General features: G+C 36.8%; 2 protein-coding genes across 6 annotated transcripts in view; one reads left to right on the top strand and one right to left on the bottom strand.

Annotated features, from left to right (window-relative positions):
- The first annotated feature begins 262 nt into the window (after positions 1–262).
- Positions 263–8,271, top strand: fem1b (fem-1 homolog b). Its single transcript, XM_082160670.1, has 2 exons — positions 263–1,111; positions 5,685–8,271. Exons 1-2 carry the CDS (start codon positions 837–839, stop codon positions 7,318–7,320), a joined length of 1,911 nt encoding a protein of 636 aa, XP_082016796.1. The 5' UTR covers positions 263–836; the 3' UTR covers positions 7,321–8,271.
- Positions 8,272–8,457: 186 nt separating this feature from the next.
- itga11b (integrin, alpha 11b) overlaps positions 8,458–17,665 on the bottom strand; it is a 62,299-nt gene continuing 53,091 nt past the window's right edge. For 2 of the 5 annotated variants that reach the window (XM_082160643.1, XM_082160645.1), the window contains 5 exons: positions 15,906–15,989; positions 15,008–15,118; positions 14,304–14,399; positions 12,205–12,318; positions 8,458–11,597 (listed from right to left, as the gene is read on the bottom strand). In XM_082160643.1, coding sequence (XP_082016769.1) covers positions 11,523–11,597; positions 12,205–12,318; positions 14,304–14,399; positions 15,008–15,118; positions 15,906–15,989 — 480 coding nt within the window. In that variant the 3' untranslated portion in view covers positions 8,458–11,522. The remainder of the gene's footprint in view (positions 11,598–12,204; positions 12,319–14,303; positions 14,400–15,007; positions 15,119–15,905; positions 15,990–17,665) is intronic. The other 3 variants (XR_014202964.1, XR_014202965.1, XM_082160644.1) reach the window with 3 other exon arrangements.

Raw genomic sequence — 17,665 nt, 5'->3', positions numbered from 1 at the left:
CTCAAATAAATTAAATGTATATAATATTTATATAAATATAAAATATATAAAAATAATATAAACAGTTATAGTTTAAAAAATATAGTTACAAATGGTTTAAAAAGTGTTCCACCTGAGAAATATAATACAATAAGGTAGATATAATATATGTATATATTAATTTTACCCGAGGTATTTATTTATTTTTAAATTCACATGGGACTTTTATTTCGAAAAAGGCATCGCATGAATCCCAGTGTCGCACTTCCTGTTATTGCTGACTTCATTTCCGTGCGTCGCATCTAGCAGAGGTGAAAGACACAATCACATTGAGCGGAGATTTGAGCTTTATTTCGGATTCATCAGCGAAATCTGGATTCATTCCGGCGAAGTGATCAGCGGACTTTATCGCGGAGGGACACAGAACTGAAATAAGAACGAACCGAAGCACAAAAGTGGAGGAATGCGGCGAGTAACCTCGTTTCTCACAGAAGTGAAAGAGAATTCCTACTCAAACTAATTTGAATTACGATATTAATAGTCTATTAATCATGTATTATAACATATAGGATTATTATTATAATAACTTCAGTTACAAAATCTATTACCACGAGAGCCCTATCCCCTTTAGACTACATTCATATAAGACTATTAGTCTATATCAGACTAAAAGTCTCCGTTTGTTTTTATATAATATCCATATTAGCAGATCGTGTTATATTAATAACCAGTATAATGGCAGTCGGTCAGGTTGAAACTCTACACTGGTGTCATATATGAGCTGTAGAGCTCAGGCAGGTGTTTTTAATGGGAGGCGGATTGATCTGCTCTGAGATCAGTGGGCGAATCTTGCACAGATGGCGGAGGTACCGGCTCTGGCCCGGTTGGAGTCCTTGGCCCGGTACGTTCACAAAGCAGCCAGTGAGGGGAGAGTCCTGACCCTGGCAGCCCTGCTCCTGAACCACTCCACCGTCCAGACTCGATACCTGCTGGAGTATGTGACCCAGGTGGCCGGACAGAGGTCCACTCCTCTCATTATCGCGGCTCGGAACGGACATGACAAGGTGGTCCGGCTACTTTTGGACCATTACAAGGTGGACACTGAGCAGACTGGGACTGTCAGATTTGATGGGTGAGTTTGAACTGTTAAAGGGATAGTTCATTCAGAAATGAAATGAGATCTGTTATTATTTAGTTGTTCCAAACCTGTATGAGTTTCTTTCTTCTGATGAACACAAAAGAAGATATTTTTAAAGGGGTCATCGGATGCCCATTTTCCACAAGTTGGTATGATTATGTGGGGTCTTCATGTACAGTTTGTAACATACTTTGGTTAAAATTCCTCAATGGTTGTGTAAAACATCACCCTTTTACCTCCTCAAAAACAGCTCTGTTTTGGTGCATGTCTCTTTAAATGATTATGAGCAACTGATAAATAATAATGAGCAACATCATATAGAGCTGGTAAGCCCCGCCCATCCGTAAAACCCCACTGGACCTCTAGGTTGAAAAATCGTCAATGCAAGTGAATGTGAGAAAATAATTATTTTCTGGTCCCGTTTGAATTGTGCCATGAATGTGAACATATGTTGTCTGTGAATTTTTTATATAATTTTTCATGTTACGAGTTTGACAGTATATTGTATGATTCTTTGGCTAGCAGTTGTGGAAAAGACATAACGAGAAAGACTACATGTCGCCTATGTGACGTCAACCCATAACACATTTTCCCTCCACTTGTCAAATCACGGTGCTAATGCTGCGATCATCTATGGAGACAGATCGAGATGCCTGTGTGTTTTGTACCCAAATGTCACCATTCAAACCAAATGGGCTGTTCTTTCTTCAGATTCCCGTCTGATGTAAAAACTAGTTATAGTCCACAAAGTGCTCTCACACAAAGTCTAACCGTATCAAACTTCTACCCGCTAAATTGTAGCATTCTTCACACGAAAAATTATATTAAAAATTCACAGACAACATGTGTTCACATTCATGGCAAAATTCAAACGGGACCAGAAAATAATTATTTTCTCACATTCACTTGCATTGACGATTGTTCAACCTAGAGGTCCAGTGGGGTTAGCGGAAGGGGCGGGACCTATTGCTCAGAAAATCCAAAATGCTTGAATATTGAGAGTGTTTAGACTTTTTTGAAGATTAAAAAAAAAGGAGTGAATGGATTTTTTTCATTGTATGGTGGTTGTGTCCACATTCATTTTATATATATATAATATATATACTATATAAAAGTTAATTTTGCATCCGATGGCCCCTTTAAGAATGTTGGTAATCAAACAGTTGACGACACCCATTGAGTTCCATAGTATTTTTTTCCTACTGTGGAAGTCAATGGGTGCCGTCGACTTCTCTGGACTGAAGTATAGTTACTTTTACTATAGTAGGGGTGTAACGAGACCCTCATGTCACGATTCGATACCTATCACGATACTGAACTCACGATACCATATTATAGCCATACTCCAAGACATATGATAAAAGGTTAATCATTTTTTTTTACTGTTGATTAAAATGCTAAATTTGGTTTTACATTGTGTGTGTAAATGAATAGGCTCGGACTTGGTGCTGGAAACCCAATGCACAGGACAATAGAGACACCAGAATGACAATATTCATGATTCTGAACCCGAAAATACAGAATTATTTTAGACGAATATATTTATATATAAGATATATTTAATTATATATTAATGTAGGACACTTTTTACTGGTAACATCAGACATTCGGCATTAGCAGGACCCACAAATATTCCCCCATTGCATTATTATACATTATATTCAACATTATATATAGTAGTTAATGTAGTACTGACACTAAAACTCTGAAAATTTAAATTTTTTATCACAAAGTAATTTTTATTTTGGGTGAACTGTCCACGATACATATTGTAGCATTTTTGTATTGAAATATATTGTGACACGATATAGCCTATTATTACACCCTTTCTATATAGAATTATGTAAGGGATACGTTTGCAAACTGTGTATTTTCTCTATTATTACACTGCTACTTGTAGGGCTCACCCTAAGAAAATGTGCTTTTCAATATTCCCATAGTGTATGATTACAGAATTTTTTTTTATTGAACATCGATGGAACAACAGATTTGCTTAAAAATAAATCATAAAAGTGGTTTATTTGTTTAAAAATCGTATAAATCTTTTAGGTGGGCAAAGTTTGTACTATTTTCGGTTTACTTTGATAAAATAATTCATTTTTGTTCAATAAAAATATAATGTCATTAAAACATATTTTAATAATACAAAATACAAGCAGAAAAAAAAGTTAAGATTCTGAAAGCATTGAATGAGATCCCATAATAATTTAATAAAGCTTTACAATAGTAACAAATACATTATATTTTATTATATGATATGATTAATATAATCATTTTTAAATATCGTTTCATTATAAATATGGTGATTATCTCTAAGGTGGACACACAAACAAATATATGATATTTACCATCTGAATCTAACCATGTCATATAAAAAAATGTAAAAGTCAGTCAGATATTTATTATCATGTTAATTATTGTGCCTTCTTCCCCAAATACCATACTTTTACATTATTCTTCCCTTATTGAAAAACTGTTGCTTTAATTACCTTGAACAAAACTTTGAACCTTGAAAATCATTAACAAGACCTTTGTCTCAAAATGTAATCAATAATTATATAGATTCTCACTTGCTACATAAATCTACAACATTGAATTAAAAAAATATATATATTAGATCAAATTAGCGCAGAATCAACTTTGCGCTGCTGTCGGTGATCGAGTCAAGGATCAGACAAATTTCCACGTGCATCTTGAAAAGCAGTTGGTAAAGTCCTCCTGTAGTCAATAATTGTATCCCTTAAAACTCTTAACTTTAAAAGTTTTTTTCCTTGAAAAAAAATTCTTCATGGCGGAAAATATCTTAAATGTAACTCTACACCCTTGCCTCATTTAGTATACGCGGTGCTATGAATATGCAAATTAATGAATTCATGTGCCATCTAGTGGTTTAAAAGAGAATAGCCAAATGCGCTTATTACCCCAGTGAGCGTTTAGCCCTGTTGTACTCTATACATGAAATATTGATTTGAGCTATTGAATCTTACCAGTATATTATCCTAAAGTGTCTGCTTAGAAAAAAAATGAAATTACAGTGTACAAAACAATCGAGCTGGCAACAAAATTACAGTAATATAATATTAATAAGTTCTCTGAGATAATTTTTACAACAATCAATAATGAGACGCAAAAAAATTACCAATGAAAGAAGAGCGTGAGTCCATTGAGTGATACGAGACGCATGAAAGTAGTGCCGGTTTGATGCGGAAAATTACATCCCGGAATTCCACGATTGAACAACCAAGAATCGAGTATTCCAGAAAGCGTGCTGTATATTTTAAAGTTTGCCCAATGAATTGTCATTATTTATTCACCCTCATGTTGTTCCAAACTTTTACTTTCTTCTGTGGAACATGAAACGAGCTGTTTAGCAGAATCGCTGAAACGGTGAAAGTGAATGACCAACTGACGCCTCCAGTTATTTAACTGTACAAAAACCCACTAAGATTTTCCCATAGGCTTCCCAAACAAGCTCTGTGATCAACAAACGTTTATGATAGCCTGAATGCAGTCGCCTGAAGTAAAAAGCTAAAGGTACGCTATTAACGAACTACACCACAGCCCCACAAATTCACCGTCTAGCTTCTGACAACACTTTCAGTTTTTATCTAAAAACATTTTCCCAGAATGTTTGAGTTCGAATAGTTTATAAAAGCACAAGTATAAGCATAACGATGCTGTAAAAGCGGACGTGATGATTTTTAATCTCTTTGACAGCCTCTGTAATCCCACTTAGCCACTTGTTAGCAACCTCCTTTTTCTGGGTAATAATAATTGGGTAATAATAATGTATTTTATATCGTAGAATAAAACGTGAAAGTGTCTTGAGCATGTGACTTCAGGACGATGAAACTAGAAGTGCTAAAATGCTAACTCACTTCAGTGTTTTGGCCTACAAAGTAGGGCTTTGACTTTTGCCCAAAAATCATATTCGAAGTTTGTTTATTTATTAATAATATTTTGACCATTAAATGCCTTCAGTAAGACCCCGATCCCTCCCCCTCCTCCTCTTCCAGCTTGCCGGGATGTAGTGTTGACAGGTGGGCTCTCATGTTGCTGGTCGTAGCGTGGTGTGTGAGTTTGGTCCTACATATTTTACACATCACTTGGTCCTTACTCGTGATTTTTCCCTGTTTCTTTGGGAACCCAAAGTAGCGCCACACGTTGCTTTTCAAATTGTCAGGAGTGTAGATTTCGAAATCCTCGTCAGGTGTGTTTGTTGTAGGCGTTGGCGCGGCCATTGTTTTGGTATACAAAATAGGCGCTAACCAGGATGCTAACGCCACCTACCGGAGCCCAGATGACCAATAATAGCCTTGCTAATGAGCTCGCGATTCACAACTTCACCAGGCGTGAAAAAGCCTCGGAATCTGAATTGAAAACAACGTTTACAAGCAAACGCATTTACAAAAAATAATGCCAATAACATTAAAGGCTGCCTAATATTCGTTCGAATATCATTATTTTTTTTAATATTCGAATTATATTCGAATAACGGTATCGAATAACTACGAAGTGATGTCATACCTGCACAACTCTATTGCTAACGTGTCTTTCACTCTTACAGGTATATTATCGATGGCGCCACGGCTCTTTGGTGTGCAGCCGGCGCTGGTCATTTCGAGGTGGTGCGTTTGCTAGTTTCCCATGGCGCTAACGTGAACCACACCACCCTCACCAACTCCACCCCCCTCAGGGCTGCGTGCTTCGACGGCCGGCTGGACATCGTACGCTACCTTGTGGAGCACAAGGCCGACATCAGCATCGCTAACAAATACGACAACACTTGTTTGATGATCGCCGCCTATAAGGGCCATGGCGATGTTGTTTACTTCCTACTGGAGCGTGGCGCTAATCCCAATGCTAAAGCTCACTGTGGAGCCACCGCGTTGCATTTTGCCGCCGAAGCCGGGCATCTGGACATCGTTAAGGAGCTTGTGCGATGCAAAGCGGCTATGGTGGTTAACGGGCACGGCATGACGCCGCTAAAAGTGGCGGCGGAAAGCTGCAAAGCGGATGTGGTAGAGCTGCTACTTTCCCACGCGGATTGCGACGCGCACAACCGAATTGAAGCGTTAGAGCTTCTTGGAGCGTCTTTCGCTAACGACCGTGAGAATTACGACATTCTTAAGACTTACCACTACTTGTACCTTGCCATGCTGGAAAGGTTTCGTGATCCGCAGAACGTCATCGCTAAAGAGTGGCTTTCGCCTGTTGAGGCGTACGGAGGGAGGACCGAATGCCGGGCGTTGCAAGAGTTGGAGGCCATTCGGCACGACAGGGATGCGCTGCACATGGAAGGCCTGATGATTCGCGAGCGAATTCTGGGTTCAGATAACATCGACGTTTCGCATCCCATTATATACCGCGGCGCTGTCTATGCCGACAACATGGAGTTCGATCAGTGCATCAAGCTGTGGCTTCACGCGTTGTACCTACGCCAGCAAGGAAACCGCAACACCCACAAAGACCTTTTGAGGTTTGCGCAAGTGTTCTCGCAAATGGTGCACTTGAAAGAGCCGGTTCGCGCGTCAGACGTGGAGCACGTTTTGCGCGCGAGCGTCCTTGAGATCCGCCGCAGCATCTCGCGAATGCAAACCGCTACGGAAGCAGAGTTACCGGCGGCCAACGACAACTACGAATCTAACGTGTTCACCTTCCTCTACTTGGTTTGCATCTCCACCAAAACGCAGTGCGGCGAAGAGGAACGAGCGCGGATAAACAAACAGATCTATGACTTAATACGCCTGGATCCGCGTTCCCGCGAGGGCTCGTCGCTTTTGCACTTAGCGGCGAGCTCAGGTACGCCCGTAGACGACTTCCACACCAACGACGTTTGCAGTTTTCCTAACGCGCAAGTTACCAAGCTGCTCATAGACTGTGGCGCTCAAGTGAACGCCGTGGACAATGAAGGAAACAGTCCTCTGCATCTCATCGTACAATACAACCGCCCCATTAGCGACTTTCTGACCCTCCACGCCATCATCATTAGCCTCGTCGAAGCAGGTGCTCATACGGACATGACCAACAAGCAAAAGAAGACCCCTCTTGACAAGAGCACAACGGGCGTTTCTGAAATCCTTCTGAAGACGCAAATGAAGATGAGTCTGAAATGCCTGGCGGCTCGTGCCGTACAGCAACATCACATCTTGTATCGGGACCAGATTCCCAAAAGCCTGGAGGAGTTTGTTGAATATCACTGACCTGTACTTTTAGATTGCCATCAAATCTGGTTTAATGCTTTCGGAGATTAATTTAACTTGTGAAACGACGCTGAAGACTCTTGATTTGACCTTGTTTACGTACTCAGCACGGATTATAAGTCTATAATATGTCCCTAATTTACTTGTCAAACCATTTGGGAGATGTTAAATCTGACTGCTGCATTTTATCCCAAAGTAACTGGGGTCTCCGGTTTCATCCTGGTTCTTTTTTTTTAACAAATCAAAGAGGGTGTTGATGCTGATGGATAAAGACTCTTATTTTGAAAATGTCTTCTTTTGATGAACAGCATTTTTATTATGTTGAACTTTAGTCGTCATGACAATGTGAACAGCTCTTTTTTTTAATAAGCTGCTCTTTTGTCAACCTTTTCAGATTTGTTTGGTTTTCTTAACATATTTTATAAAAGGTTTATTTAAAACAGAGTCTAACATGTCTATTTTATAAGGAATCAATAGCCGAGTGTTGATATCCTAAAGCTGAACTTCGTGCCAGGCGATTTCTTTTATTTGAATATTAAAATGTGCCTGTAACCAGAAGTTGGACATTTATAATTATTATTTTTAATGTAACTCTTTTTATTATTATTATGGCTTTTTTTTTCTTCTTTTTTTTTAACACAACGCCACTGTAAAGCCAATTAGCAAGTCTGTAATTCTGACTTGCGTTAATGAACATTTGCTGGAGCTCTTTTGGAGTAACGGGGCCTTATTCTGGAAGGTGCTGTTGTGTGAGTGTGTGAGAAGCATATCTTCCCTCTTTTATCTCGTGTGTGTGTGTTTGAGTGCTTGAATGTGGCCGAATCTGAATGTGGAGGTTTTTAACCCTCTGGGTTTGCACCATGTTTTATTCTTTAATTACTGGGGATTGTCCAACGTGTTTTTATTTCCAAACCAAGTTAAATAAGATTAAAAACATCAATTGAAGATGCATGTCAGGTTCTGTGCTTCTTTTGTCTTTGAGTTTGTGATTTTTAAGAAGGGTTTGCAAAATTCTCTTAGGGGCCGTTTTCACGACACCATTTTCAACTATAAATGGAAAACTTTTTATGCGTTTTGGCCGTTCATTGACACGACAACGGTGTTTTGTGGGCCTGAAAACGCTTACTTTTGTAAAAAAAAAATGTGTCCGATACCCGATAATTCTTTATATTTGAAAGCCGATAACCGATATATTGGCCGATAAATCTAAATCAAATTTTTATATAATTTTTGAGAGCCTGATTACGAAAACAAAAGTCTCACCATTGACATCTATGTCCCAAACACACAATGATAATGTTCTCATTATGATTTTATGTAGCCGATATGACTGCACATGTTGCGCTAAAATTTATTTTCCTTATTTGAAGTGATTCCAATCATATTTCAAGCAATTCAAAACCATCATGTTGAACAGTTCGCATCTGAAGTGTCTCAGCTGAAGGAAATAATACATTATTTATCGGCTTTAATATATCGGCCAAAGTTTGTTATCGGGACGATAACTATAACATTAAAATTAACATATATCCGCCGATACCGATATGGTGGCCGGTATATCATGCATCGCTAGAGATACCATTATCGTAATTGTAAACTACAAAAACGCGAATGCATTACGTTTTAAGTCTGTTTCATTACAAAGTGACATCGCCATCTACTGGCCTGGCAGCAGAATACACCGTTTTTAATCGTTTTCACGGATCAGTGTGAGCGGGGATCGTTTTGACAGCGTTGTCGTCTGTACGTAAAGTAAAAACTTTTCTGTTTTTAGTACATTGTTGTCGTGTAAACAGTGTTGGGAAGGTTACTTTGGAAATGTAATGGGTTACATATTACAAGTTACCCTATTTAAAATGTAGTGTAACTATTTTAATTACTTTATTAATGTAACTGATTACTTTTTGATTCATTTCCAGCACCTTTCGTCTTCGTGTCAGACACACACCTATTGATTATTTTTTCTGAATGTTTTCAACATGTTAGAAAAAGTGATAAACTCTTAAATAACACAAATGCAACTATGGGAGTGATGTAGCAAGCAAAATATTTTAACTTTTATGTTTTGTAATATTTACAGATGTAGGCACTGTTCATATTAGTCTATAAAACTAATTCTGTTCTGGTCTGATTTCAAAAACAAAGATTTAAGTGTTTTAAATTGATGATTTTTAATTTATTCAGTGGATCAATAAAAAAAACAACAACACATGAACATTCGGCTGTCATCTACATGCAATAAAATGCCAACATAAGTGACAACAGTTGAAACAAGTGACCGTAGATTCACCACGGTGTTATACTGTGAAAGCGGTAAAGCCATGTCATAAGAAAAAATACAGTCCGATTGAGAGACTATGTTCAGAACCGCATACCACCACACTTACTTATTTCTGCAGTATACCATGATCACCTACATTTGACAACATTTGCATAATGCACAAAATAAAGTATTACTGCAATGCAATACATTAACAACTCTTTTCTGACAGACTGTTAGTCTGATTTTAAATGCAAAATAACTTAAGGAAGACAGTACTGTTGAAATGGTTTATAATGCATAGGCTACTATTTCACTAATAACCATTAGTATAGTGTGTTTATAAGTAGTAAACTAGTATTGCGTTCTGAACACAGCCACTGTTATTCGAGACAGTGATCATAAAGTGTCTAAGGGTAGTTGAGATGTCAGATGATTTATTTATTTATTTCTATAATATTTGTCTACTTGTTAGACATTTAAATGTTAATGGAGAGAATACATGGAATATTGAACTTTTTTGTAATTTTTTTAAAATGTCTAAAATACTCATCACACTACAGTAACATTTATAGAACAGCAAAAACCTTTTAGAATTTGAAGTAAATTTACAGTAAAAAAAGAAAAGTAAAAAATTTAATTATTGCAAATAAAAGGTGAAAAACTGGTTACAGCACATAAAATGTTTTTCCCATTAATTTTATTATTTCAACTACCCTTAAGCACTTTTACCAATTTCAAATGATAGAAAACCCCCACAGAAATACAAATGGAATACTTTCAATTCCAGCTGCAAAAAACTCGAACTATATAAAAATTATACATCATGAAAAGATGTAAGTGACAACAAAAAGTGCAAGATATTAATAATTTTATGGTTAAATATTTGTATTGCATTATATTGCTGAACTTTTTCATATTTACATATTTCAAGTTCAAAATTCTTTACAATGTGCAAGTGCATCAGCTTGAATCTACGCTGCGGCAAAAAAGTCGGTTCCGTGATCTGAGGTTTGTTTCACGACACACAAACATTTCATCAGTACCAAAACCTGGAGTCTATTCATTAGTGTTTGTTTTTTCGTTGACTAGTTATTTCCTAAGGAAGCTCGTTTCCGCCACAGAATAAAACATTTTAAAAGATAACTGCGAATTTTTATCTCACAATTGTGACTTTATAACACGCAATTGTGACTTTATAACACAATTGCGACTTTATATCTCACAATTCTGACTTTATATCACACAATTCACACAATTGTGACTTTATAACACGCAATTCTGACTTTATATCACACAATTCTGACTTTATATCACACAATTGCGACTTTATATCACACAATTCTGACTTTATATCACACAATTCACACAATTGTGACTTTATAACACGCAATTCTGACTTTATATCACACAATTCTGACTTTATATCACACAATTGCGACTTTATATCACACAATTCTGACTTTATATCACACAATTCACACAATTGTGACTTTATAACACGCAATTCTGACTTTATATCACGCAATTCTGACTTTATATCACACAATTCTGACTTTGTAACACAATTGTGACTTTATATCAAGCAATTCCGACTTTATAACACGCAATTCTGACTTTATAATACACAACTGTGAGAAAAAACGTTTTTTAATTTTTTATCTTTGGCAGAAACAAGCTTCCATACTTTCCATCTCTTTCTCTTTTGACCTGGATTTCAAAGTCTCACACTAAAGCTTCAGCCTCTTCTCTTCACATATTCTTGTCTTAATTGGCAGCACAAAGCGAGCTGATTGGTCAGACTGCAGATTGGGCGTGGCAGTGCTCGAGAGCAGCTGATTGGCTGACGCACACCGTGTCTGGAGAATCCCTGAGTGATTGGCTGAGGAGGTTGCCGTGCGGTTACCGATCCTCTGCTGTCTTCTCATTGGTTGCCGTGCGGTTACCGATCCTCTGCTGTCTTCTCATTGGTCGCCTGCTCTTCTCTCTTTCTCTTTTGCCTGTGGAAGAATCCAAGCTGAGGATGAAAGAAAAACAGTGATTTGTTTTAGTGGAAGCGTCCCAGGAGATTTAACCTCTAACAAACCCTAAAATACATGTTTGTTATTATGTAAATATGTGACCCTGGACCACAAAACCAGTCACAAGTCGCACGGGTATATTTGTGGCAATAGCAAACAACACATTGTATGGGTCAAAATTATAGATTTCAGGATATTAAGTAAATATCATATTAAATAAAGATATTTTGTAAATTTCCTACGTAAATATATATAAAAAATATATTTTTGTGAGTGAATGCAGCAATATTGCGAACATAAATTGACAACTTTAAAACGATTTTCTCAATGTTTAGATTTTTTTGTACCCTCAGATTCCAGATTTTCAAATCTCGGCCAAATATTGTTCTGTCATAACAAACCATACATCAATGGAAAGCTTATTTATTCTTTCACATGGTGTATCAATAAAAAAATTGACCCTTATGACTGGTTTTGTGGTCCAGGGTCACATATGTAAATTAGGTTCTACTTAATCTAATTGAGACGGGAATGGCAACATATGGAAGGAATTTAGGATTGTCTCATTTCCGTGGGTAACTCTGAATAAAATCCATCCCAAACCTTCCAGAGCGCCAGTACCAGCAGGGCCAGAAGCTGTAGTCCTCCCAGAGTACTTCCAATAATCACCCAGATGGGAATTCTGTATTCGTCCTCCTTCCTAATCTCCAGGATTATCTACAGAACCAGAATACGAAACGTTAGAGTCAAATTCTCAGAGGAATTGGATGTACAAGATTTGGCCTCATATATGTGAGGATGTTAAGTTACACTCTTTTGCACCGGGTTATCCGGTAAAAAGCCTGATAGCATTTGCATTCTTAACCAGAAGGGGGCAGCATGACATATGAGTGATTTTCCAGAAGAGTTTGTTCATTTTCCACCTGCTTACACTTTTATAAATAAAGGTTCTTTATTGGCATCGATGGTTCCGATGGAACCTTTAACATTCCATTCCATTCCAGGTTCTTTATAGTGGAAAAAGAGGTTCTTTAGATCATTCACTTTTCACTGAAAGGGTCTTTGGGGGAGCTAAAAAATGGTTGTGAAAACCCAATATTAGAATATTTTTTTCAAGAGTGTATCAGAAAGGTATGGAAGCTTTTTTCTGCCACAGAATAAAAAATTAAGATAATTGTGACTGTTAATCTCATAATTTGGACTTTTTTTCTCAAAATTGTGAGTTTACATCTCGCAATTCGGACTTTTTTTCTCAGTAATGCGTGATATAAAGCCGCAATTGTGTGTTATAAAGTGAGAATTGTGAGATATAAACTCGCAATTGCGATAAATAAATAAACTTCTCAGAATTGCATGTTTATATCTCACAATTCTCACTTTATAACACAATTGCGAGTTATAAAGTCAAAATTGCATGATATAAACTAAAGTCACATTTGCGATTTATAAGGGGTGGTAGTGGCGCAGTGGATAAGACACATGCCTTTGGTGTGAGAGACCCGGGTTCGAATCCACTGTGAGACACCAATGTGTCCCTGAGCAAGACACTTAACCCCTAGTTGCTCCAGAGGCGTGCAACCTCTGACATATATAGCAATTGTAAGTCGCTTTGGATAAAAAGCGTCAGCTAAATGAATAAATGTAAATGTAAATAAAGTCAGAATTGCGAGATAAACTCACAATTCTGAGTAATAAACTCACAAGTCAATCTTTTTTTCCTTAGAATTGGACGTAACTCACAATTGTGAGTTTACATCTCGCAATTCTGACTTAATATCACGCAATTCTGACTTAATATCACGCAATTCTGACTTTATATCACGCAATTCTGACTTTATATCTCGCAATTCTGACTTAATATCACGCAATTCTGACTTTATATCACGCAATTCTGACTTAATATCACGCAATTCTGACTTTATATCTCGCAATTCTGACTTAATATCACGCAATTCTGACTTTATATCACGCAATTCTGACTTAATATCACGCAATTCTGACTTAATATCACGCAATTCTGACTTAATATCACGCAATTCTGACTTTATATCTCGCAATTCTGACTTAAAATCACGCAATTCTGACTTTATATCTCGCAATTCTGACTTAATATCACGCAATTCTGACTTAATATCACGCAATTCTGACTTAATATCACGCAATTCTGACTTTATATCTCGCAATTCTGACTTTATATCTCGCAATTCTGACTTTATATCTCGCAATTCTGACTTTATATCACGCAATTCTGACTTTATATCACGCAATTCTGACTTAATATCACGCAATTCAGACTTTATATCTCACAATTCTGACTTTATATCACGCAATTCTGACTTTATATCTCGCAATTCTGACTTTATATCATGCAATTCTGACTTTATATCACGCAATTCTGACTTAATATCACGCAATTCTGACTTAATATCACGCAATTCTGACTTTATATCACGCAATTCTGATAAAAATCGCAATTATCTTTTAAAATGTTTTATTCTGTGGCGGAAACAAGCTTCCATAGAAAGGCCTCATTTGTGTTGAACAAAACGCACAAACACTTCAAGGAAAAAACCCACAATACTTTCTGTAAACAACTGCTCTTTCTTTCTCCTTACAACCCTACATATGCACAAGCAAATGTAATAAAGCGAGCTCAAATGCATAATTTCATTTCATATCCATGGGTTTTCCAGCGTACTCACATGTCTCATGGGCCTTTCCTCATGGAGGAACATCGGACTGGAGGGGCTCAACTCAACGGCTCCCGTCATTACCAGATCTAACCGCTTAAATCTCACCTGAGGAATGAGACGAAAGCAAAAAACAGCTCATTAAGAGTCAGAACCACTTCCAAATGTCTGCGCAACAACTGTCTGATTCAATACTGATTCAATTCCGATTCAAAACCATTGCTTACACTTTATTTTGATGGTCCACAATGAAAAACCATAAGTTTCCATAATTCCCTGTGTGACACTTTACATTTAATGTGTTTTCATTGAAATAACTAGTCAAGTTCTGTAGATTAGGGTCTTATGTTACGCTGTTCAATGAATGTTTATTGTATTATTTTAGTGTCATGTGTCTTACATTAGTATTTACTTCAGCTTGTGGAAAAGCTAGTTATGATGACTTTGATTGATCATGCTACTTTCTCTTTATCATCTGGATTTTTAAGGTGACTGTCAGTATTATATATTAATAATTTAGTATACCATTTGGTATATTGATATTATTTCAGTTAAAGAAATAATATGTTTAGGCTAAATCTGTAAAACTTAAACCTTATTTTTTTACGGTAAAGTTCTGCCAACCAAAACAGTCTCCCAGGTTGAAGCCATATGATCAGGTTTAGTTTGCTGGTAAATATCAGGATTTCCAGCAGGGTTAAACAGAAAATACTCACGGCTAATAAAGCGTGAAGATTGAGCCATCCTGTTGCGCTGATGCTAACGTCTCCTTGGGGAAGCAGGTTGATTCTACATTGCGCAAGTAATGCATCGCTGGTGGATGCGTTCTGTGAACAGAAATCACACAATATGAATGACATTAAACAGGCCATGTTGTTTTTAGGCTCTACTAGAACAGGTTTTCCTGCTTGAATGTTGATTATTTTCCTCATATTCTCCATTGTTGCGGCTCCTCTCTTCCCAGTCTGTCAGTAACGCTCTGTTTAGTTCCTGTCTCTATGAAGCCCCTCCTTCTGAAAAGCACACTGTGCTCTGATTGGTCAGCTGGAGCAGTGTGTTGTGATTGGTCGAGCGCTTCGAGTCCCGCCCCTTACCATAACCGCCAGTTTAACACACTACTAGCTAACTCAACCAGGCCCCGACCCTTTATTCTGCGTATTAATTATTTAAATGATGAATATTGTGACGTGTTCGTTCCCGGGAGAAACTCAAGACTACAATGAGTTCAGAAACACTGACACTGATATAGAGAAGAACGTTTTCATGCTCAAACAGCAACATTACACACTAAAGAAAGATGAACATGGGGAAAAAAAGCATAATGAGTCCCTTTTAAAACAGCTTTGATCACGTCACACTTGGAAATTGAATGTGCCAGAGAGGAAACTGCTAAAGGAGTGAATCACTTCCAATTTGGAGCACATATAGACTGCGAACGAATGGTCTTGTTATCTCTAGCCAGCTGAATATGATGAAGCAGGTCGGGTGGTTTGTTTTCATCAAGCTTTATCACTTCTGCATTCTGTTGCTTTGTTTCCCGGCAGATGGATGCAGTTAGTCCATCGCAAAACTTTTGCAGAAGTTTGGACGATGTGTAAAAAGAGCAAAGTTTACCATGTGCGGGTTGAGAGAGAGGTCTTCCTGCGAGGAAGAGCCGGCGGTGATGACACGTGGAACATTGCAGTGCGATCCAGCCATCTGAGACGAGCAAACAGAGTCTCAAACACATGCCAAAAGCCTTTCATGATAATAAAACAGATGAGGATTTACACAAGAACACCTCTTACTAAAACAGAACTACTGATTGAACTCATGCTATTCCAACTCAAATAAACTGGATAAACAGATCACTTGCATTATGAAACAGGCAAAATAAGAAGCTCTGGAAACTGTTAAAGGATTTGTTTACTAAAACAATTTTCAGTTTCAGATTAACATGCACTGCGAATAATGATTTTCTTACTCAGTATTTTTGTCTTGTTTTTCCGTAAATATCGAAATATTCTTAATCAAGAACAACATTTACTTGAGAAGTTATAAGTATTGTTTTCTGAAAACGTCAAAATTAAGTGACTTTATGCTTAAAACAAGAACAAATATCTGCCAAAAAACTGTTTTTCCTTTGAATTATATTTATTTATTTTTCCTGTTTTATATAGAAACTTATTTTCGCCACAGAATAAAAAAAAAAAAAAAGGTAATTGCCTCTTTTTAAACTTTTTTCCTCGCAATTATAAGTTTATACCGTACAATTCTGAGAAAAAAGTCTGAATTGTGAGTTATACACTCGTAATTGCAAAAAATAAAGTCAGAATGGCGAGATATAAATTAGGAATTGAAGAAATAAAGTCAGAATTTTGAGATATAAACTCGTAAATGTGAAAAAAGAAAGTCAGAGTTGCAAGATTTAAACTCGGAATTGAGGAAAAATAAAGTCAAAGTTGTGAGATATAAACTCGTAATTGCGAAAAATAAAGTCAGAGTTGCGAGATACAAACTCGTAATTGCGAAAAATAAAGTCAGAGTTGCGAGATATAAACTCTTAATTGAAAAAAATAAAGTCAGAGTTGCGAGAGATAAACTCGTAATTGTGAAAAATAAAGTTAAAGTTTCGAGATATAAACTTGTAATTGTGAAAAATAAAGTTAGAGTTTCGAGATATAAACTTGTAATTGTGAAAAATAAAGTCAAAGTTGCGAGAGATAAACTCGTAATAGCGAAAAATAAAGTCAGAGTTGCCAGAAATAATTGGGAATTGAAGAAAAATTAAATCAGAATTGCGAGATATAAACTCGTAATTGCGAAAAATAAAGTTAGAGTTGCGAGATATAAACTCGTCATTGCGAAAAATAAAGTCAGAGTTGCCAGAAATAATTGGGAATTGAAGAAAAATTCAATCAGAATTGCGAGATATAAACTCGTAATTGCGAAAAATAAAGTTAGAGTTGCGAGATATAAACTCGTCATTGCGAAAAATAAAGTCAGAGTTGCAAGAAATAAATCGGTAATTGTGAAAAATAAAGTCACAGTTGCAAGAAATAAATCAGTAATTGTGAAAAATAAAGTCACAGTTGCAAGATATAAATTCGTAATTGCGAAAAATAAAGTCAGAGTTGCGAGAGATAAACTCGTAATTGCGAAAAATAAAGTCAGAGCTGCGAGATATAAACTCGTAATTGCGAAAAATAAAGTCAGAGTTGCGAGATATAAACTCGTCATTGCGAAAAATAAAGTCAGAGTTGCGAGAGAAACTTGTAATTGCGAAAAATAAAGTCAGAGTTGTGAGATATAAACTCGTAATTGCGAAAAAAATAAATTCAGAATTGCGAGATATGCACTTGTAATTGCGAAAAATAAAGTTAGAGTTGCGAGAT

This window comes from Leuciscus leuciscus (assembly GCF_965113295.1).
Source record: "Leuciscus leuciscus genome assembly, chromosome: 25".
Lineage (NCBI taxonomy): Eukaryota > Metazoa > Chordata > Actinopteri > Cypriniformes > Leuciscidae > Leuciscus > Leuciscus leuciscus.
The sequence above is the reverse complement of the archived record's forward strand: the minus strand, read 5'-3'. Positions and strand labels throughout refer to the sequence as shown.